Raw genomic sequence first — 22,235 nt, 5'->3', positions numbered from 1 at the left:
ATTTGCCAGGTTATAAATGGTAGTAAGAGACACATCCAGTGCGCTCCTCAAATGTACGTTATTTTGTCATTGTCCATTGCATTAGTGTGATAAATGAAAACTCTGAGTGCTTTGTACATCGCATGGCGTTTTATTTAAGTGTAATAACCGTTGTTTGTAGCCTTTGTACTTTACAAGCCTTTGTTCCTTGTAATCTTAGCAAGATATAATTGTAATTTAATTCTAAATTACCTTAAAATTACCAGAATCTTATTAATCTTACTAATATTATAAATTCGAAAGTTTAGATGGGTGGATGGATGGATGGTTTTTGGAGGTATCTCCAGAAAGACTATAAATGTCGGTGTACATATAGATCATATAGGTATAGAAATCTGAAAGAACACATAGGCTACTAAGTTTGTTCATACCCCTCGGTCGGAGTCGCGGGCGACAACTAGTATTAAAATAATTTCTTTATTAGTCTCTAATTCCCGATGATAATGGCATCTATCGAGTTCTATTATAAATTTGTTCAGCTGGTTGAAGACAAAAATACCCTTTGCCTTTTGCAATTAAAAAGAAAAAGATGAATCTTTTAAAAGAAATAAAAGTGAATCACAATTGACCAGATGCTCTTGTTACATGATTCATTTAGTCTTATCAGCACATCTGTTCTCTTTAAATAAAAGAACAGAGAGGAACAAATATTGAAACAATAAGAATTGTTTGAAAGTTTTTAGTGTTTTCCTTTTTATATGGCGGTTGCAGGCGGTGTATCGCAGACAATGCATTGAATTTACCGCGTACAGGCGCCGAAAAATAAAGTTTTCCAGACAGTCTGTTACACTACACTTTTTATAGTAAAAGACTATTTTAAATGTGTAGTTAACTTATTAATTAAGTTAATTTAAGTTTAATAATTGAATTATTCAATGTTTTAAGTTAGACATCTTGTGATTTAGATATAAAGTGAAATTACAAGTAAGAAATATAGAATTGTTGTTTTACGTATTATTAATCTAATTGTATTTAATAATACTATTATTACAGAATGTTTGCGCGAGGAATCCTCATGTGGTTACTGCCTACTTGCTCGCTAGCTTTACGAACCAGTACATTTTCCGGGACAATGGTTGATTTCACAGACCCTAAGGTAACTTTACAATATTATACAGTAACATAGTCATAAGAAAAAATTATGAAATTCTTCTTAACAATTATCATTAATAACATGTTACGGGGTAATAACATTGATGACGTTGTTAACACTTGTTAACGCGTTTAAGTTACAAGTTAACAGTTTTAACAGCCCACTTTAACATCTTCGCACGCATTGGCCCCGCTCGCCCTGTGAAATACCACGACCACATAGAAGACAGGCGTGAAGTGGAAGCAATTCCGCGTGCAGTCTGATGAGTGTGCGTCTCGTAGGCCTAATTTAGTCCCCTTTCCCTTCCCACCTTTTTTCTTATAAGGAAAGGATGGGAAGTGGAAGTGGACTTTCCGGATGAGAGGATGCATTATTTTCTTTCTGTGCATCCTCTACTCCGATTAAACGTAGGCAACGCATATGCGATTGCGTACGTCTATGGGCAACGATCACTTCGCTATTTCAGCGATTCAAGGTGGCCGCTCGCTCGTTTGCCACCTTATGATATAAAAAAAAAGTTAACACTAATTGCCGCACTCAGGTTAACCAAATTTTTATTGAGAGAGACCCTTAGTATAGATGTAATACAAAAAATCTGCACTAAGACTCACATTTCTCAGTAATTAACCTAACTGATTAACGCGATAGTAGTGACAAACCTGTTTTATTATTTCCAGGTTCAAGGACATTTAGATGCGTTAGTTCGAATGGCACAAGCCTGCGTAATAAAAGTCAGGGCATCACCTAAAGATGTAAGAGCGTACTTTACCAACTCACCACCGATCACCAGATCTGGTCAATGCTTCGCTGCGTGCATGCTTGAACAGAGCGATGTTATTAACCATGGCAAAGTAAGTCGCACCTTTATTCTCTTTACATATATTATAAATGCAAATGTTTGGATGGATGTTTATTAAAAAGTATCTCCAGAACAGCTTAATGGTTTAATAGATTTAGAACATAGTTTGGATGAACACGTAGGGTACTAATTACGGTTTCTTAAAACCACGCGGACGGAGTCCCGGGCGACAGCTAGTTACTTATATATTTAATTCTTGCCAAGTTATATATGATTTGGTGTGTTTCTTTACAAACGTAACAAACATTTGAACGAATTAATTAATCAAATGAAGACATTAATCAACCTTCCCCCCACCCCCCTCCACTTCCCTATTTACTGTTTTCACGTTCAATACATATGTTGCACACCGCACGTCGTGTATTAGCAACGGATTATTAAATCCAACATTGTTATGTTCAATAATCCGGAGAATAAAGCGCACGTTTATTTACTGCACGTGACTAACAATTATGGGATTAAATCTAATAATAATCCCTAAATTAGTTTTAAAAGGTTTATTAATATCACTAGCGACCGCCTGCGACTCCGTCTGCGCGGAACTAAAAAAAAGCATAATTAGTTGCCTATATACTCTTCCAGGCTATATTCTACATCTATGCCTAATTTCAGTCAGATCGATGCAGCCTTTCCGGAGATATTTTCCAACAAACTTCCATCATCCATCCATCTAAACATTTGTATTTATAAAATTAGTAAGATTAATGTCAAAAGCTCTACCCACTTAGGACTAGATGTTTAAAAAACTGCTCGGAATAATAAAGACCAAAGCAATGAGATGTAAAAACTCAATTAACCTCTATCTACCTTTTCCAGTAACATACTAATTTAGATTTGACCGATTCGCCCTTCATTTGTTTTTTAACAATTTCGTACGCATTAGTGCAAAAAGGTACAAACATAGCAATAACGCAACTTGTCTAGCTAGTGGAATAATCGCAATGACAAAATTTTTACTAACTACTAGCTGTCACCCGCGACTCTGTCCGCGCGTAATTACATAAAAAACCAAATTTTTAGCCTAAATGTTCTTCCAGCCATTTATATGGGAAAAAGAAACGGGTAGTTTTTAGGGTTTCCCCCGCAAATTTTTCTCACCTTTTAAACATTCCCTAGACCTCCACGAACATTTCAAAACGTCTTGGTCTTGGGATCTTAAAGATAAGATAAATCCGGTCAGCCGTTCTCGAGTTTTAGTGAGACTAACGAACAGAAATTATTTTAATATACGTAGATAAGAATAGTGAGACATTTTCCTTTCAGATCAATCGGGATTTATTGATCCATCTTGCTGGTTTAGTGAACGGCAAGAATTCACGTGTCGTGAGAAAACTTCACAGCATATCCCGTCTTTGCCTTGACAGTATTGATGGCATGTCTGACAGATGTCAACTGGCGTCAACTTACAATGATTGTTTAAATGAAAACATGACAGAGTTCGCGTTTCCATTAGACATCGCTGAAGAGGCCGTGAGGAAAATGCCATTCCATCTAATACAACCCAAGTAAAGATTTTTTGAATACTATATTAATTTGCAACGTGGAAAACCCGACTGCCAGAGGATGTGTTCGGAAACATATTGTTATCTCATTTTTGACAAAGAGAATGATAGAGTCGAGAATATGTTTCGGCAGTGGAAACCCTCGTTTATGTTTAATGTTAACTTAAGTATTCACTGATTACTGATATACTCAATTAGTCAATAATTACTTCAATGTTACGACAATTGTATGTAAACAATATTAAAGATAATGAAATCTTATGAATAAAACAACATAATCACGCTCCTAACCAAGAGGGATAGGCAGAGTCCATGGACCTCTATTTGGAGTGGTCGTAACAGTTGTCCAAACAAAACAAAATTTTTATTATTTTTCGTTGAAATTTCGTCATTTATGGTAAACTAATTTTATACTTTTCTTTCAGCTTACCACAGGAGTTACGTCAATCATCATTTTAATTATATTTGTTACTTTGAACACAAAACACGAATAAATTATATCATAAGTTTGTAATTTCTTTTTAATTTGTATAGTAAAAAAATCCGACCTATAAGTCCAGTAACAGGACCTTTTGTGTTTGATACCGAATTATTGTGAACTTTGTTAAAGTAACAATTTTCTAAAAGTTCACAATATTTCTAGACCAATTATAAAAATACGTTTTTCACCGACTATCGGTAACATTTAAATTTTTCGCAGTCGCTTTTTTTCATTGTTAAATACTTAACAGCACAGACAGGAAAACAAAAATTAAGCTTAAATTTAATAACTTATATTAGTAGCATAATTGAAATGTTTTAGAAGTAATAAAAACACTTTATAACAGCGAACTAATCAACGTGAGTGGTTTTCGATCCGATCTGATTGTCGGGGATAATTTTACTTTGGAAGTTATTCACAAGAACCAATTTATTTTTACGATATTCCATTATTAACTTACGTTACAAGTGGCTTCACATTTAATTAATTAATTTACTAATTTAATTAATTAAATTGATTAACTAATTTAATTAATTAAATTAATTAATTAAATTGATTGACTTATTTAATTATTATAATTAAATTAATCAACTAATTTAATTATAATAATTAAATTAATCAACTAATTTAATTATAAAAATTAAATTAATTAAACTTGCAGGTAAATTCAATTGCAAAAAAGGTTCGATTTGCTTTATATCCATCCACTTAATATTATTTTGACGGCAATGTAATGACATTTTATGACCAAATCACTTGAAGTCGTACAATTAAATTGTTAACATTTCGTTGAAAGTAATTGAAGAGAATTACAATTTGTCCTGCAGCAAAAGATACATTTCGTACAATCACTTCTAACAACAACAACAACAACTAAAAAAGCTAGAAATTATTTTCATAGATTTCTTTTAACCTTTGGTACAACTATTAATAATTTTATAGTGTTCCATAACAATAACGCAAAAGGTCAGCGAAGTCCCAACATGCAAAGGTGGGCGTTTCAATAACTTTTCTTTGAACTTTGCTTACAAAAAGAAAACTGCAAATAGTGGCCATTTAATAAAATTGATACAATTCTTGTATTTGTTAGGTTTCGTTTATTTATAAATCTTTTATAATATTACTATTACAATGTATTTAAAGTGTATGCATAAATATAATCACATTTCTCTGACTGACTGGCTGGAAATTTTCTGTTTTAATTAACCATACAAATATGTCTGTAATAAGTTTGTAATTACAGCCTTATAAAGGTAATATTGTTTTGATATGTCTGTTATAATTTCTCATTTATAATAAACTGCTGCTGTCGCCCGCGACTCCGTCTGCGTGGAATTAAAAAATAATTAGTAGCCTATGTGTTCTTCCAGACTATGTTCCATATCTATGCCAAATTAGAAAGATCCATGAAATCTGATAATGTTTTTCTAACAAATATCTAATCATCCATATTCGCATTTATTAGTAAGATTAGTAAGATATGAAAAAACTATAAATTAGAGAGCGTCGGTGGCTCAAGGGTCGAGCACATTACTTGCGATCTGCAGGTTCTGGGTTCGAATCCCGCCATGTACCACTGTGTTTTTCGATTTCCAATTTACATATGTCCATTTATCCGACGTTCTTACGGTGAATGAAAAGATCGTGATGCAACTTGCACATATCTGAGAAGAAATTCAAAGATATGTGTGAAGTCAACCAACCCACACTTGGCCAGCGTGGTTGACTATGGCCTAATCACCCTTAACTTAGGGTAGGCTCCGAGCCCCTCGGTGGGGACGCATAGTGAGCTGATGATGTTGATAATTATCATGCACACTATACGACATAATTTTCAATTAATCAATTTATATATTACTCAAGTACTTTGAAAAAGAGAACATTTTATTATAATAGCTAATCTGAACATTGCTGTTTGATTATTAATTTAATTTACTAAATGTTTAAATAAAGAGTCGTTGATGTTGTTACAGTAGTATTCCAGTAACTAACAGTCACCCCCATCGCACTGCTTTTAACTTGAAAAATCTATCTTAAATCTTTCAAAGAATCTCAGCAAGTTTATAAAAAGAATAAATGATAATTTCCCATCACTCTTACTTAGCGTACTCACAGCTAAGTTAATTCATCATACAGAAAGCTTTTTCTTGTAACACCAAATAAGTTTTTTAAAAAGATACGTTTTCTTTGCACTTATCTATGTGACCTTATGATACATATGTTACGTAAAAATAAGAGGAGGAAGATTGGACACTGAGGACTTTTGGAGTAGTGGACATTTAGAAATGGGAAATATTCTCGTTCTGTGCGTCCCCTCCTCCATCGATTAGCAGGCAACAAGTTCGTGTAACAATTTTCAATTATTTTCTCATCTAACAAATGAAATTGTTTGATATTTACTATGTTTGCAAATAACGACAACTTATAACTATGTTAGCAAACAAGAAAAGCAATAATAAAACTGGGAGATTTATTGGAGAATTGTACAAATAAAATTGTATGGAGCCGTACAAATACAGAATCGTTTTCATTCGTTTGTAATCATATTTGAACAGAGTGACGTGGGCGGCTCAATACCAATTGCCTTTCCAGTGTCCGCTCAATGCTTTCTTCGAATTCATTTTCTTCTAACCTTTTCTTTTATCAACACTTTATTTACTTTACTTGTTTTATTGTGAAACTCATGAATTCCTTAATAATTCCCGTAAAATACTCTTTCCAACAAATCTATTCTTATCTTACTAATATCTTACTTTTATTCTTGCTAATATAATAAATGCGAAAGTTTAGATGGATAGCTATCAATCTATACATATTAATAAAATTGTATTGTCTCTACATAATTTCGAAAAAAAAAAGTTTTTCAAAAAAATTCTGTCTTGTCTGTCTGTCTGTCTGTCTGTCTGTCGGTTGGTCCACGTTGGTCTAGGATATCTTCGAAACGGAGATTGTAACGCGATTGTGACATGAAGATAGCTGATGAACGCGGAAATATCATAGTCTTTTTTTAATTCTTCACCTTTTCTAGCCAAGTTAAACAGCATAGGGCTGTGATATATAGAATCTTACGTTATTTAATTAATTTATATATGTGTTTGAAATGAAATATAAGCCCTTGAGTTATTTATTAAATACGAAAAGACAGCGTAAATATTTATACGGCATCAAAAGTCCTTTTATTATATTAATTGATAAAACGAAGCTGTTCGCTTGAAAACATCAAACGAATAAATACAAAATAATGATATTTATTTTGTAGCACCGGATGGCATCACGGTCGTTGCACAAAAATAATGATCCACACGTGCCGTACTCGCCTACATACTATACTGTCACGCAACTTCGTCCGCGAATAATATCATTAAACATTTAAATATACTAGTTATAAAATAGAAGAAAATTTCCTTTGAATATTTGAAGCAGAATCCCACGTTACCGTCAGTACCTCTATCTGTCAAGTTTTAAACTATGCAACTCTACATGTCTAGTTATTTGAATCACCACCATCTTGCCCAGTCTATTATCCAGAGGTTAAATCTTAAAAAATAGTCTTTGAATATAATAAAAACTTAATTAACTTGTATGCTATTGCAGACCTGTTTCTTTAGCTGTTATATACATAGAATGCCACCATGCATAAGTTAAAATATCAGTCAAAATTATATCTTAAACTAGCTGTCGCCTGCGACTCCGTCCGCGTGTTTGACTAAAAAATAAAAATTTTGGGGTGGAATACCCTTAATATTTAAGGGGATGAAAAATAGATGTTGGCCGATTCTCAGACCTACTCGATATGCTCACAAAATTTCATGAGAATCGGTCAAGCCGTTTCGGAGGAGTATGGAAACGAAAATTGTGACACGAGAATTTTATATATAAGACTAGCTGTCCCCCGCGACTCCCTCAGCGCGCGACTAAAAATAGATGTTGGCCGATTCTCAGACCTACTCAATATGCTCACAAAATTTCATGAGAATCGGTCATCCGTTTCGGAGGAGTATGGGAACGAAAATTGTCACACGAGAATTTCGAGAGAGAGTGACGAAGAATATATAAGATACGAATTTCAAAGTATGTCGGTTCAAAAAAACATTAAATTAAAACGAAAAATAGTTTATTCGATAGAAGTAATACAAACGATTTGATTTAAATTTATAATTATAAATCATTTATCAAAATATTCCAATTGAAAACATTTTCATATTTTAATTTATATTATTCTCTGAGTTCCAAGAAATCCTTTTCTAATTGGAGTAAAATAGCTTGTATTTATACAATTAGTATTAGAACTTTCTTTTATAGAAGATATTGATTACTTATGTATTGTTCTTTAGAAGAATGAATCATATTGTTTATAATACCTTGGAATTAATTAGTTAATTCAACATTTGTACGGATAAATATGTAAATTAACTTCCATTAAACTGCTTTTTACTCTTAGTATTTTGTACCTAAATAAGATTAAATAAAAGAGATTTACTTCTTTTTTTTTATTGAATATTAGTTGTCGCCCGACACTCCGTCCGTGCGTAATTATGAAAACATAATTAGTAGCCAATGTGTTCTTCTAGACTATGTTCTATATGTATGCAAAATTTCATCGAGATCCATCCATTCTGGAGATACCTTCAAACCATCCATCCATTCATAATTTGCATTTATATTAGTAAGATTAAAGAAAATTACGCCTTAATTATTATAAATTAAAGGAAAAGTAGCCAAGCAATTCTCACATGATTTGGTATTTCAAATAATAATACTTTAAAACAAAACTAACTTAAAGTTATAGAACATATTTTCTTATTGTAATTTTAACTTTTTCGTTCATAAATAATGTAAAATAATTAATGAAAATTTATTTTAAGTACTTAAATAATTATAATCATAATAACTTCCCAACAACAATGAAACCAAATATCTAAATTATTCTATTGTGTTCTAAAGTAGAGCTAGACGTAGATTATTATGTCTCCTTCTAGAACAATAGGTTTTGCGTCTTTGCATTTAGCAAAATGGGTTCTTGTATATATATTCAATGTTTTGTTACTAATTCCTTAAGAACCAGGACTTAGAAACATAAATTATTATTACAATAATTTACATATCAAATCCAAAAGAAAAGATAAACACGAGTATAGCATTATGAACGCAAGGAATTTAAGTCAAAGAAAATAAGAACGCAATAAAAATTCCTAAAGCCGTGCGCCGTATTGAAAATTCCGTCGACAACCAACTGTCATTACTCCTACTACGCAAGCTGAAAGGCAATAAAAAATGGAGACTCGAATAAGTAAAACGACTATCCAATTTTGGCGATTCCAAGGAAATCTAGAAGTGTTTTTACAATCTTTCCTTGGTGCCTTAGTGTGGATTTCTCATACGAAATGTACACAGAGTGTGTCTCTGGGTACAGCGGTAAATAACAAATTTAAAAAAAAACTGTTATTTAGGAAAAAAATAACAACAGAATGACTGTTTTCAAAACTCAAATGTACCAGCAAAATCTTATATCATCATCATCAGCTCACTATACGTCCCCACCGAAGTTAAGGGTGATCAGACCATAGTAAATGAGATGGCAGTTAGTTAGATAGTTATGTTAAATATTCAAATCCTAATTTTATCAGTAAAACAACAAAACTGGCAAACTTTACAACAAATAGTCGCTCAGGTTTCGTTATTTGCATTATGGGACTATATTAGCATAAAGGGCGTACTATCTCGACTGTTTAAAATTTTATTAGTTTTATAACAAACTTATTATTATTTTGCGTTAAACAAACTCAAAGGAAAATCAATTTTGTATATTTTTAAAACATCAACTAAAAATAAAAAAAACACTATCGTGTTGTTTTAAAAAAATTAAAAAAATCTACACTTTTTTACCTTACATTGGAACATGCAAATGCATATTTTATTCGCAAATATAAACATAAACATTATATAATACAATTCAAATTTCGTGCGATATGCTAAACATTGCCCTATGTCCTTGTAGTATACTTAAGCTTCTTACCTTCCTTTGAGTATACTCTACACCAAAGCTCGTTAGATTACCAAACATGTTTAGAATAAAAAACATATCTGTGCAAAATTCTATTAACTACTAGCTGTCGCCCGCGACTCCGTCCACGCGGAATTAAAAAAATAAATAGCCTTTGTGTTCTTCCAGACTATGACCTACATACATCCATGCCAAATTTCAGCGAGATCCATGCAGGCGTTCTGAAGATACCTTCAAAAAAACACCCATCCATCTAAGCATTCGCATTTATAATATTAGTAAGATAATTTTAAAATCTAAGTATTAATCGTGATACTGTAACCGCTTAAGTAATATTAAATTTATAATTGGTCCTTCGTGAGCCGGAATATCTGCTTTTGAGACGGAATCGTTAACGATATTTCATTCAGAGACGTGTGATAAATTAAAGTTCGTTGGAAATGAAGCCTATTGTCTTACAAGATGTCTATTTAAGCCAATCTATCTGGTTGCACAATAGGGGTGAAACTTCAACCTCTTGCCACGTGAAACAAGATGAAGTCTTAAACTTATTCTATTATAGTACTATCATAATATACCTAAAAGAAAAATTTCTTACAAAAACCACAATAAAGTTTTACATTACAGATTTCTTAGAAAAAAATATAATTCTTTAATTTGATTTATTTGTCGGCATAGAAATGATGTGTTGGCCCGATGCCATACGATAATAAACTATTTCGTTATAGGTATAGTCGTATTTTTTTACATTGTGTTAGATACGACGCTAACAATACGAAGGCCAACTCTATCTTATATATTAACAAATATAGTCTCAATTAACGTACGTTCTAAAATTACTTTCACCCATAGATACGTTTTTAAACGAGTAGTAAGTCGAGGGTGATTAATGTATACAAAAAATATATATAAATGATTACTACCATAGCATTAAAAAAATCATGAATTTCATTGAGATTCTTACGATCGACCTTTTTTGTTTTTCGTTTTTTTTTCAAATTATTGTTCTTGTATAATTTGTACAATTTGTATAAGTTCATTTTGTATAAGTTCCTTTTTGTATAAGTTCATTTTGTATAAGTTCATTTTGTATAAGTTCATTTTGTATAAGTTCATTTTGTATAAGTTCATTTTGTATAAGTTCATGTTGTATAAGTTCATTTTGTATAAGTTCATTTTGTATAAGTTCATTTTGTATAAGTACATTTTGTATAAGTACATTTTGAATATGTACAATTTGTATATTTGTAAGTACATTTACATCTGGTAAATAACTGTGATTTAAGTGATAACTAACAATAGGCTAGGAACAAAAGCGTAATTATCGTTTAGATTGCCTCAAGCTACCTTTAAATTAACTGCACTAGTTTATTTCCGCTTGCACAAAACTGTATTCACCTAATTCTATTCCTAGAAAATGACGTCATTTTAAATTTATAAAAAGAATACAAATCAAACACTTGTATACAAACAATATTGCTATATTTGTTTCTTTAGAAGGGTATGAAAGAGATGACCATATGTTTCTGTACATGGACATTAAAAAATCATGGTTAACGCATTACCGGGTAAACCCTTTCTCAGCATTTGGCTTACATGCTAAGTAACTTAGGATATTTCTAATTAAAAATTTGAGCTGAAGCAATTATTAATTACTAATGTCAAATTCATAACAAAATAAATTATTTTCGCGTTTCTAAAATTTTTGAAACGCGTCTCATTTTACACTGGTCGTCCCCACATTCAGTGCAATCGCTGTTATGGAACAGCCTGTATGTCTCCAGCAAACTGGACACCGGATTGCTGCTGAAGCGACGTATGTTCGCCAGAGCACACGCAAGTAAACACATCGCACCTTCTACATAGAAACCGTATAACATTCTTATGTGGGAATTAACCTGAAAAACGAAAATATTACAATACTTGTAAGTAATATAATAATGTACTTTAATTTAAATTATTCTATTTAGTCTATAATTTTTTTTAAAGTAGTTGTAGGAGAAACTTTGTGTTATCTAGACGAGATGGTTCCCTGAGAGAGCGTTTTTAGAAAAAAATTACGATTTTTTTTTAATTAAAAATATATTTATAAATAGTAGAATTTCTACGACAAAATAAATAAAATAGATAAAATGATACTAACTCATAATAATAATTAAAAGTAAAAAAAATAACTAAAATACTACAAAAATACACAAGAGAAAAGAGAAAAAAAAACATTACTTCAAATATGTTTCCTTGTAATGCTTACATTTTCCAAGCCCCCTGTAGTTGTGAACTCTAATGGAAACATGACAGTTTCTAATGGCGTCCTGTCTCTTAGCACGCCGAACACAACAACTCCAAACGTATAATACAAAGCCAAAGACATCGAAATGCAATGTTCCAAACAGAAGAGCAGTATAATACACTGTAAGGATGAATATATTTCAATCATTAATTATTTAAAAAGTACATAAAACATATCTGTGAAAAAATTAAAAATTGAAGTCAACAAATCCGTACATGACCGAAATTCTGTCCGAGCCTTAATCAGCCATTAGGACCCGGACACATTTTGTGGGGACGTATGTGAATAAAAAAAAAATTGCAGCATTTAAGGACCGACTCTATAATACCAGTCTTCCTTAAACAACAGCAAGGTAAATTGAACAGTCCTATTGATATTTAGGCAAGCATTAATATAAATGGTATTCAATCCGACTAATAGTGGGTTTCTTAGACTAAAATCTTTATAATCAATTTTAAAAGTAGTAATCTAAATAACTAGCTATTTCGGGCGTTAAATATGCTCGCTTGAGCTTTGCTTTTGTAAACCACGAAATTGGTATCGCCCCAACTAGAATATTAAAATCTTGTAGCTTTGCAGCTTTGCTTTTGGTACTGTACTTAAGCTTTACCTACACAAACACGTAGCAATTATTAACAAAGTTTCAAGCGAAGTAGTAACGACTTAGTCTTACTAATATTATAAATGCAAATGTTTAGATGGATGGATGTTTGTTTGAAGATATCTCTAGAACAGCTGAATGGATCTCGATGAAATTTGGCATACATATAGAACATAGTTGGGAAAAATACATAGGCTACTACTAATTAAGTTCTTTTTTAATTCGTAGCGGACGGAGTCGCGGGCAACAGCTATAATTTATAAATATACAGAATTACATACTTACAAATTTACGGCAGATTGGTTTTTCCAATGTATTTGAGTTATTAGACGTACTAGTACTTTCTGAAATAGATATTCTGTTTATTTATTAAAAAAGGAAATACATTAATCATATTTAATATAAGTAACCGTGGGTTTCTAAGACCAAAATCGCTGTTTGTCTATATATCTCTGATTTGTAAAAGAATACGACGGTTTAGACGGATTAAAGTTTTATACAGAGATTTTGGTCCCAGAAAGCAACGACTAATGTGATATAAAGTCAGGACTAGAGTTTTAGAGATACCTTTTTTAGTTTCGACTGTTGATTCATCTAAGCTACTCTTTAAAATGCAATATTTCTTCTTAAAATTTAAACTGCATTGTTCCAAAGAGACCACAATAAAAGAACTTGCATTCCACACTGAAATAATTTAACTTTTTAATTTACTTAGTATGAAAACATAATTAATAGTATATTACTATTAACTTACTTAAGTAAATGTGCGTGGGAACCGCAATAATCGCATAAATTAAAGCTGACATTCTTCCCCAAGTTGTATGAGGTACAGGAGCCCCGAATCCTATAGATTAATTTATTAAAAAAAAAACAAATTAGTATAAAAGTGGTTAAAACTTTGCAAACAAATTTCTGGCTAATACATTTTTTTATATCATAGCGAAGTGACCGTTGCCCAAAGACATACGCAATTGCATATGCGTTGCCTACCTTTAATCGAAGGAGGAGAGGATGCACAGAAAAAAAACATTTCCATGCATTCTCTCATCCGGAAAGTCTTCTTCCACTTCCCATCCTTTCCTTATAAGAAAAAAGGTGGGAAGAAAAAGAGCACACTCTTCAGACGAAACGGGGAATTGCTTCCACTTCATGCCAGTCTTCTGTGTGGTCGTGGTATTTCACCGGGCGAACCGGGCCAATTCGTGCTAAGATGTTAAAGCGGGCTCTACCACTGTTAATATTAATTTACTTTCTGAAGTCCTATAAAACCTACTAACAGCTACTTGGCAAATGTATACCAGTTATTATGCAAAAATATATAAAATAATTACTATAATTCACCTAAAGCTGTCATTACGTAGATTGAGAATAAAAATGTGCCGGGTAAATCCCAAAATAATCCCGGTTGCAATTTAGCTCCATTTCCTACTGCGAGCATCGTCAGCTGCCTGGCATCGTTGATTCTTTGTTCAATTGCTTCACGCCATTTTGATGACAGAGGTGTTATCTGTAACATTTATATTAAGTACTTAGCTGTCGCCCGCGACTCCGTCCGCGTGAGATTATAAAAAGGTACCTAAAGGGTTTCCTGGAAATTATTCGAATTTTTCTCACCTTTTAAACCTCCCCTAGATCTCCACGAATATTTGAAGACTAAGATTAGATAAATCCGTTCAGCCGTTCTCGAGTTTTGGCGAGACTAACGAATAGCAATTGATTTTTATAAATATAGATAGATTTACAATACTATAAAACATCATGACACAAAAAATTTCAAAAACGAATCAAAATGCAAATGTGCATAGACAACTTACGATGACCTTGACTATTTATTCGTTGACGGTAACTAACTTGCACGTTGACGTTTACTTACTAATACTTCGACATTGACTATATATACGTTGACGTTGACTAAGTTATACATTGACTAGTTATACATCTACATCTTTGTCTATGTCTATAAATTATAGGTTACATCATGTCACGTTATTTCACGTGATGTCGTAGAAACGGCCGTGTAGTTGGAATTTTGGAAGGTTGTAATATTGAATAGTTGCAAAGGTGGATGTAGTGGGTCAATTAGCAGTTCCAATAATTAAGAAGTGAAAATAAAAGTTAATCAAATAGTAACAATATTAACTCGATAATTATTAATTAAAGTTAACTTTGAACAAACAAAATTTTTTTTAAGTTTCAATATTACTGACCAACATTTTTTCAAGAAATATCTTCAAGTAATCTAAAAGAATATTACACCGCAAGAAATATTTCTCGAGTCGACGGCGCGCGGAATCTCAAAGATATGGAATCCTCTGGTGAATATTCAAATTTCGTTTTCATGAGATGTGCAAATTGGTACGAGACATATTTTTCTTACGAGAACTCCCAACGCGGCTCACTCGAATGATTAAATTCAAGGCAATGCGTATTTACCAGTAACGTAATAATTGGTAGACAGGTTTAAAGGAATTCCTACTTTAAAAAGAACACTCTGTATAACAAAGAAAGAGTTGGAAAGTTCGCGCTAGTCGTTGGATGCAGGTAACAAGGATGTACTACAAGTGTTGTATTTTTGTAAAAGGAATTGGATTTCATAATATTAACAGATTTCAGAATAGATTTTTTATGCTCCCAACAGAAGACATCGTAGTTCAAATGTTGATATTTAATTTATACAATTTATTACAAAAAACTATTTTTATACTCACCTGTCTTAATTCCGTTGCCAAATCAATGACCAGCTGATTTTGTTCCTTTTCAAAATCTAACGATACTTTAACTTCTTGAGGACCTAAGAGACATAACAAAAAATTATCAGTAACAACTGTCTAATGGATCTTAAAATAAATAAATACGATTTTGTGCACAGCTTGCTTGCTTGTATTAGTAGCCTAGATGTACATTCAGACTATATTCAACATCTATGCCAAATTTTACTGTGATCCATGAAGGCGTTCTTGAGATACCTTCAAACAAACATCCATTCATCCATTGATCCATCCAAATATTCGCATTTATAATACTAGTAAAACAAAGATTTTGTGTACAACTAATTGTCGACTGCGACTCTGAGCGGAATTAAAAAGGACTGAATCAGTAGCCTATGTGTTCTTCTAGACTATGTTCTACATCTATGTCAAATTTCAACGAGATCCATGCAGCCGTTATTGCGATACCTTCTAACAAACATCCATCCATTCAATTACTACTACTAAGATAGTAAGATAAATGAAGATAAGAAAAAGAATAGAAATAGTTTCTTCTTAAGCTTTGTTATTAAAACGTGTTTATATTTTCTTACCTTCAAAGGAATGTATAATAAACACCCAGATAACATTCCATACAACGAGGACAGCGGTTAATCCAAGTTGACAAAATATACATCTGATTACTATTGAACAGAGACCTTCATCTATTTTCTTTGGGGCTGGGTAAACTCTTAGCCAAGCATCCGAAACCTTTATAAAATTTATATCACATTTTATATATAATTAAACGTAATAAATAAAAGTAAATAATTATTTACCTTATGTAAAACTATTTGCTTATCATCTTTCATTTGTTTTCTACCATCAATATTACGTTCACTTTCTATTTCAGACATTTTCCTATATGCACCCTTTTGATAGTCTTTTTTAAAATTGTCTTCATACGAAATATGTTTGCTATTATTTTTTTTATTTATATTATGGGATGTTAGACGTGTGTCATAATGTTCACATTCACCAGGCAGCACGTTTATTTTATTATAACTTAATTTATAATCATTTGTTAAATTTAAATCACTTTTTGTATTCACATTTCTATTGACATAAATAGCATCGCCACATAGATCTACTGAACTATCAAAATTTATAGCTAATATTTTAGCTTCATCTCTGTCATTTCTCGATTTCTTATAAAGCGGTTTGACAAATTTAACTTTATTTTTAAACATATTATATACGTCCTTTCGCATGCTTTACTGTGAAAAACTAAATTTTCCAAAAGTCTTTTGAGTGAGGTAGCGTGTTGATAGACTGAAATTATTAACTTCCGGTTGTAAGGTAACTTACGTGAAGTTACCTATCAAACTTAAAGATTGTAAAACTGAAATCGCGCCTTAACCTAATTTTTCAGGCAATTTAATGAAGCGCTTTATCTAATTGCTTTATCCGGTATTTGTTTGACTTCTAACTTTAATCGAATTTTTCTTTGTTTTAATATCCTCTAGCTATAATAAATTTCGTGTAATAGATTTGGGATTTACCCTATTACTTTTATAAAACACAAGCAGTTGCTCGCGGGTCCGTCCGCGCAGAATTAAACATAATTAGTTGACTTCACACATATCTCTGAATTTCTTCGCAGATATGTGCAGGTGGGTTAGTATATACCTACGAGGAAAAACTTTTGACCTAAAAAATATCTTTATTTTTTGGATAATATTACCGACGTTATTTTAATTTGATCCAAAAGTTAGTACAAATATATTTAAAAAAACTGCAATTTTTCAGTGTTATAATAAATATTTAAAACTTGGCTTACACTTTGGTTCACTTGTGAGTCTAAAAGTGTATTTTATAGGCTTCATTATTTATATTGTAAAGTTCTAGCAATTTACTATATTTAATCAATCTAATCCTCACAACTTAGCGATGAAGCGAAGAAGAAACTTTAAATTGAGTTCGTGTGGTCTGTCACTCTGTTACGTGATTTCCGTACAAAATATTCACTTTAAAATTTTAATCATTTTAACCTATAACTTGAATCCTTCATTTTACGTTGAAAAAATAAGAAATAAAGTAAAGTAAATACGTTTTGTACAACTGTAATATATCGCAATAAATTGTTTAAACAAAGTTTTCAATTTAAAAGTATATTTAGTAAAAACTAAAAAGATGGTTATTATTTTTATCATGTGATTATAATTTATGTGATAATTTGTATATAACCATGGTAATAAAATGCAATCTGAATCGCCAATATCATAAATCAGAGGGCTCGAGTTTTTCCCGTAGCGCGTAGGTATTGATTTTTTAGTGACTCTACCGGCCGCCAGGCGGCGCGCGCAACTCCTGTCAAATGTAAAATGTGTCGCTACCAAAGTAAATATTTAGGAATCTTCTTATTTCGTATAATACTAGACGATTTATAAAGTTATACATGTAGTTAATGAACAGATAAATATTAAAGTGAATTATTAACAGTGAAAAGTGGTGTAAAAATGACGTGAAATAAGTGTTCAAAACAGTGCTTCAAGTTAACCTTGATTCGAAGTAACACAGTGTAAACTAGGTTATTATTACACAATAATTTGACCAATGAAAACATAATATTAAACTATAAAATAAATATTTACTCACAATTCGTTAAGAGACTAATACGAATTGTTTTGTGAACATTTTAAGTAAGAGGTAAATAAATAAAATGAAAAATAGAAATGACGAGATGCTTGCGAATATGCGGGTCGTATTCGTATCGGTTGACACGAAGACATTCGACAATTTTACTTTTTATAATATTTATTTTAATTCTAACAACAATATTCCATTTATACGGCTACAAACACAAACAACAACGACGTGTTCCTTCCCAAGTAGGTGATTTTGAATACAGACCGGGATCTTTTTTAAAAAACAAACAACCGAACGAAAATTTTACTTACTGCCAGTTTCAATATGGACTACCAAAAGAATTAAAATGGAATAGTTTACGTATACATAATTCACCAGAAATCGGTGGAAAAGGTCCTTATAGAGTTATTTATAATGCTATTAAAGGTACTACTTTCGCTAATTTTACAAAATATAATATTGTAACATATTCAACGCATGCAACGCCTGAATTTCTCTACCATGTAGTAGAAATCGCTAGATATTGGGATGGACCTATTAGTCTATCTGTATTCGTGCCTAATTATGATTTAGATATTACAATGCAGATTATGACACAACTTTGTCGCTGTTATCCGGGTATGGCGAAAATATCACTGCATTTATTTTATCATAAAAATCATCCACCAAAAATACGATCGCAAAGAGAATATTTAGCTTCTTTAACAACGGAAATACCAACAACAACGTCGAATATAACTATAGAACAAATATTAAAAAATAAACTAGATAATTATAGGAAAATGAATAATAAAACACGATCACAATATATACAGTGGGTTAGAAAAAATAAGATAGCCAGAATGATGAAAAGAATGTCATTGAAAAAGAATTCCGCACCGAATTTGAAATTTGACGATTGTTCCGGACCAGATTATGACATACCAACATTTAGAAAAGAGAATCGTATAATTTATCCGATAAATGTTGGTAGAAATAGTGCAAGGAATGCATCTTTGTCTAACTATTTCTTAGTATCTGATATAGAGATGGTACCTAGCGACGGTTTAGCTCAAAAATTCCTCAAAATGATTAGAAAACTAATGGGAGATAAGAAGCGTGATGAAGGTTGCATATTCGCTAAAACTATTTTCGTCGTCCCTTTATTTGAGGTCGAAAAAGGAGAAATGATTCCAAGAGACAAAGAATCGTAAGTAATTTCTACCTAAAAATTCAATAAGTTTATTGGCGTGATCTTAAATCTGTTTCGTAAAAGAATGGTTTCATTAATTGATAGTTTAAAGTTACGCGTCCATTGGCCCTTGCCGGACGCACCGTAGGCATGTCCTGCAGCAGATTCTAGTTTGCTTTATACGCTTAATCCGTGTGTACGGTGCGTTGCGGTGCAGGCCATTGAACATGTACTTTATCGTTATTTGATCTTATTTATTACTTAAACAGGTTGGTTCGTTTGGTGGCTGCGAACAGAGCATTTTATTTCCATCAGAGAGTCTGCTCGCATTGCCAACGCTTCCCTGGTCTACAATCCTGGTTATTAAGAAGGTCTCCTAGTGGCGTAGAGGTCTGTGTTTTTACATACATAGAATATATATAGTTTAATATTATTACTATTAATCTCAGTGCAAGAAAAAGCAGAAAGATCGTGACAATTTTGTGGCATTTTGCATGGAAAAATAACTGATATTTTTTGTTAATTTAATCCTGACCAATAAGATTCTTGTGCACAATATATTGAAGTATAAATAAGTAAATCATTATGTATTAATATTATGTTTAACATTCTATTGTAAACAAATTCCTTTATATCTTAAACCCAGCTAGGGTTCTCACTCACGACATGTCGGAGAGTAAATAGCCTCACGATATTCCCTTGGTAATCGTAACCATACAGTAAGAATTCGGTCACGTACGTCACAGCCTGTATATATGTAGCTATAATTAATATTTTACTAACCCTGCTACTGATTAATTTTTAAGATGTTTCAGCGAACAACGTCTGTTTCTGATATGCCAAATTGTATCAGCAAACTGCATATCGTGAATTAACAAAGTTCAATTGAGATGCTGCGATTGTTAACCCTGTTACACACCTTCAAGTTTAAATGCTTCAATTTGAATTATACAGTTGTCAGGTTTTCCTTTTTGTATGATTTAATTGCACAGTCCGACTGTACAGTAAAAACTGTGCAGATATTTGAAGGTGTGTAGCGAGCTTTAACACAAACCAATGAGGTGTCACTATACGTCTATTTAAATCTTTTTTATTGTTTTTAATTTTCTATTTGCTTAGGAAAATTAAAAACAGCCAGTATTTATAAGGTGGTATATGTATAAGGAAATATATTTCCACAGCCAATGTTGATAGCTCGTCGCGAGTACCCTTACCATAGATGGGAACCTTTATACTTCGGCACGCAAAGAGAACCTTGGTACAGTGAAACGCTCTCATGGGAGGGAAGGCAAGACAAAATGACACAGGTAAGTTAACAACTGCGAAGATCAGGTACAGTACACAAAAAGCTAACTTCGCGTAGTAACGTATACGATTAGGAAGATATCGTAAATTTGTAATACACTGTACAGTCAGCTGCATTAATATGTATTCATTTTCAAAGTACAAGTACAAAAACTTATTTTTTAACGGGAATAAAAATAAAACAAGATATTTTCGTAAACGTGTTTTGGTAATGAAAAATACTATAATAATTAAGAGATTTATATTTTATTCAAGGGTTCTTTTATCTGATGCATAATTTGCTATTTTATTAATTTCTTCATTGTATATACATTTTTTTTTTATAAATTGAGGTAAATGTTTTTTTTTTCAAATAGATGCTGGAACTATGTCTGCAAGAGTACCGAATGGTGGTCTTAGATGGTGGCTTCCTCAGCCATGCTGCGGCCACGAGGACAATGGCACATCATAGCAATGCAGAGAGATTGAATAACCAAAAGTACTTGAATATCATCGGAAAACTTAAACAGAAGTATCCTGATAGGCCACAATGTAGAGTTATGTGGGGATGTTAATAAAAACTAACTTTCATTTTTAAGCCAACTACACACCTTAAACTGTGCATTTAAAAGTGAATGTATGTAACTGGCTTTAATAGTAGACACCACTTACTGTGAGTTTCTCAGTCCAAAATCTCCGTTTAAAATATATCGTTATGTGTGATGTCAAAGTCAATGATAGACATTACGATATGTTTTAAAATGAGATTTTGGACTCAGAAACCCAAGGTTAATTGGTCTCTTGTTTTTTAAATTTTTCTTATTTTTGTAATAGCGTAATGTATGCATTACAATTAATTTAATTGGTTTTCATTCATGAAACCCCTATACATAAACATATAGTGTTTCGGCAGTGGAAGCCGACGTTTATAAACACGTTTTAAATGTACTTTAATATCTTAAAACTGAAATATTCTGTCCTTAAAGATTTTATCAGATAAACGTTAACTTTTATAGTACATTTAGATTAGTTAATTTTCAAACTAAATATTGTTAGCACTAGCTAAAATCAATTTTACGTTATTTGTCACAGTTAAAAGATTAAATAAAAGACGTTTAACTTAAAGTAATGTGTTTTTTTTTTTCAATAACATCCATCACCGTTTTACTGTCATATTATTTTTATACTACTTGAATTTACTAAAAACTATTTAAAATAAAAATTAGCAACTTATTGAAAATAATTATTATTATTTAGAAAAATAAACTAAGTTATTTAAAAGACGATTCCGATTAAATAGAGCTTTATTTTCACTTATAGACATACACATCGAAATATGTTCAGTCAGCTGCAAAAATATGTATACATTTAAAAAGCTTCAGAAACTTACAATATATCTTATAAACTTAGTACGTATCCGTCTTTATACTTTCAAATAAATACTTTTTATTGGCGACGACCTTACGTATTTTGAAACCGAAGACGTATACAAGTTTCTGTAGCATTATAAACGTATTAATATTTATGCAGCTGACTGTACAATAACATAAAATGTCGTCGACTTTTCCCGGTATT

The 22,235-nt window shown here is 31.8% G+C and overlaps 4 protein-coding genes across 5 annotated transcripts in view; 2 read left to right on the top strand and 2 right to left on the bottom strand.

The window, feature by feature from the left end:
• LOC106120802 (uncharacterized) overlaps positions 1-3,985 on the top strand; it is a 92,150-nt gene extending 88,165 nt beyond the window's left edge. For both annotated transcript variants that reach the window (XM_013316242.1, XM_013316241.1), the window contains exons 3-6: positions 1,033-1,135; positions 1,810-1,983; positions 3,255-3,496; positions 3,919-3,985. In XM_013316242.1, coding sequence (XP_013171696.1) covers positions 1,033-1,135; positions 1,810-1,983; positions 3,255-3,496; positions 3,919-3,952 — 553 coding nt within the window. In that variant the 3' untranslated portion in view covers positions 3,953-3,985. The remainder of the gene's footprint in view (positions 1-1,032; positions 1,136-1,809; positions 1,984-3,254; positions 3,497-3,918) is intronic.
• Positions 3,986-11,498: 7,513 nt separating this feature from the next.
• On the bottom strand, positions 11,499-13,554 carry LOC106120803 (uncharacterized). Its single transcript, XM_013316243.1, has 4 exons — positions 13,437-13,554; positions 13,155-13,213; positions 12,230-12,388; positions 11,499-11,876 (listed from the first exon to the last, which is right to left on the bottom strand). Exons 3-4 carry the CDS (start codon positions 12,347-12,349, stop codon positions 11,661-11,663), a joined length of 336 nt encoding a protein of 111 aa, XP_013171697.1. The 5' UTR covers positions 12,350-12,388; positions 13,155-13,213; positions 13,437-13,554; the 3' UTR covers positions 11,499-11,660.
• LOC106120589 (uncharacterized) lies at positions 12,723-16,775 on the bottom strand. The gene is made up of 7 exons (XM_013315942.1): positions 16,396-16,775; positions 16,171-16,327; positions 15,578-15,660; positions 14,211-14,376; positions 13,624-13,713; positions 13,155-13,213; positions 12,723-12,878 (listed from the first exon to the last, which is right to left on the bottom strand). The coding sequence occupies exons 1-7, from the start codon at positions 16,471-16,473 to the stop codon at positions 12,723-12,725; spliced, it is 789 nt and encodes a 262-aa protein (XP_013171396.1). The 5' UTR covers positions 16,474-16,775.
• A 1,130-nt stretch (positions 16,776-17,905) lies between these two features.
• Positions 17,906-21,474, top strand: LOC106120801 (uncharacterized). The gene is made up of 4 exons (XM_013316240.1): positions 17,906-19,394; positions 19,646-19,766; positions 20,558-20,683; positions 21,038-21,474. The coding sequence occupies exons 1-4, from the start codon at positions 18,292-18,294 to the stop codon at positions 21,233-21,235; spliced, it is 1,548 nt and encodes a 515-aa protein (XP_013171694.1). The 5' UTR covers positions 17,906-18,291; the 3' UTR covers positions 21,236-21,474.
• Positions 21,475-22,235: the final 761 nt, after the last annotated feature.

This window comes from Papilio xuthus, unplaced genomic scaffold (assembly GCF_000836235.2).
Source record: "Papilio xuthus unplaced genomic scaffold, Pxut_1.1 DF826949.1, whole genome shotgun sequence".
NCBI lineage: Eukaryota > Metazoa > Arthropoda > Insecta > Lepidoptera > Papilionidae > Papilio > Papilio xuthus.
This window is presented reverse-complemented; position numbering and strand designations above follow the sequence as displayed.

What these genes read in the sequence shown, in the direction of transcription:
- LOC106120801 (XM_013316240.1), top strand. Translation starts at nt 18,292, where the DNA reads ATGACGAGATGCTTGCGAATATGCGGGTCGTATTCGTATCGGTTGACA. An exon ending in GGTCTCCTAGTGGCGTAGAG is followed by an intron (nt 19,767 to 20,557) that starts GTCTGTGTTTTT and finishes ATATTTCCACAG; the next exon opens with CCAATGTTGATAGCTCGTCG. An exon ending in GGCAAGACAAAATGACACAG is followed by an intron (nt 20,684 to 21,037) that starts GTAAGTTAACAA and finishes TTTTTCAAATAG; the next exon opens with ATGCTGGAACTATGTCTGCA.
- LOC106120803 (XM_013316243.1), bottom strand. Translation starts at nt 12,349, where the DNA reads ATGTCTTTGGCTTTGTATTATACGTTTGGAGTTGTTGTGTTCGGCGTG. An exon ending in CTACAGGGGGCTTGGAAAAT is followed by an intron (nt 11,877 to 12,229) that starts GTAAGCATTACA and finishes TTCGTTTTTCAG; the next exon opens with GTTAATTCCCACATAAGAAT.
- LOC106120589 (XM_013315942.1), bottom strand. Translation starts at nt 16,473, where the DNA reads ATGTCTGAAATAGAAAGTGAACGTAATATTGATGGTAGAAAACAAATG. An exon ending in CTACGTAATGACAGCTTTAG is followed by an intron (nt 13,714 to 14,210) that starts GTGAATTATAGT and finishes ATTAATCTATAG; the next exon opens with GATTCGGGGCTCCTGTACCT. An exon ending in AACCAATCTGCCGTAAATTT is followed by an intron (nt 12,879 to 13,154) that starts GTAAGTATGTAA and finishes GTGTTTGTGTAG; the next exon opens with GTAAAGCTTAAGTACAGTAC.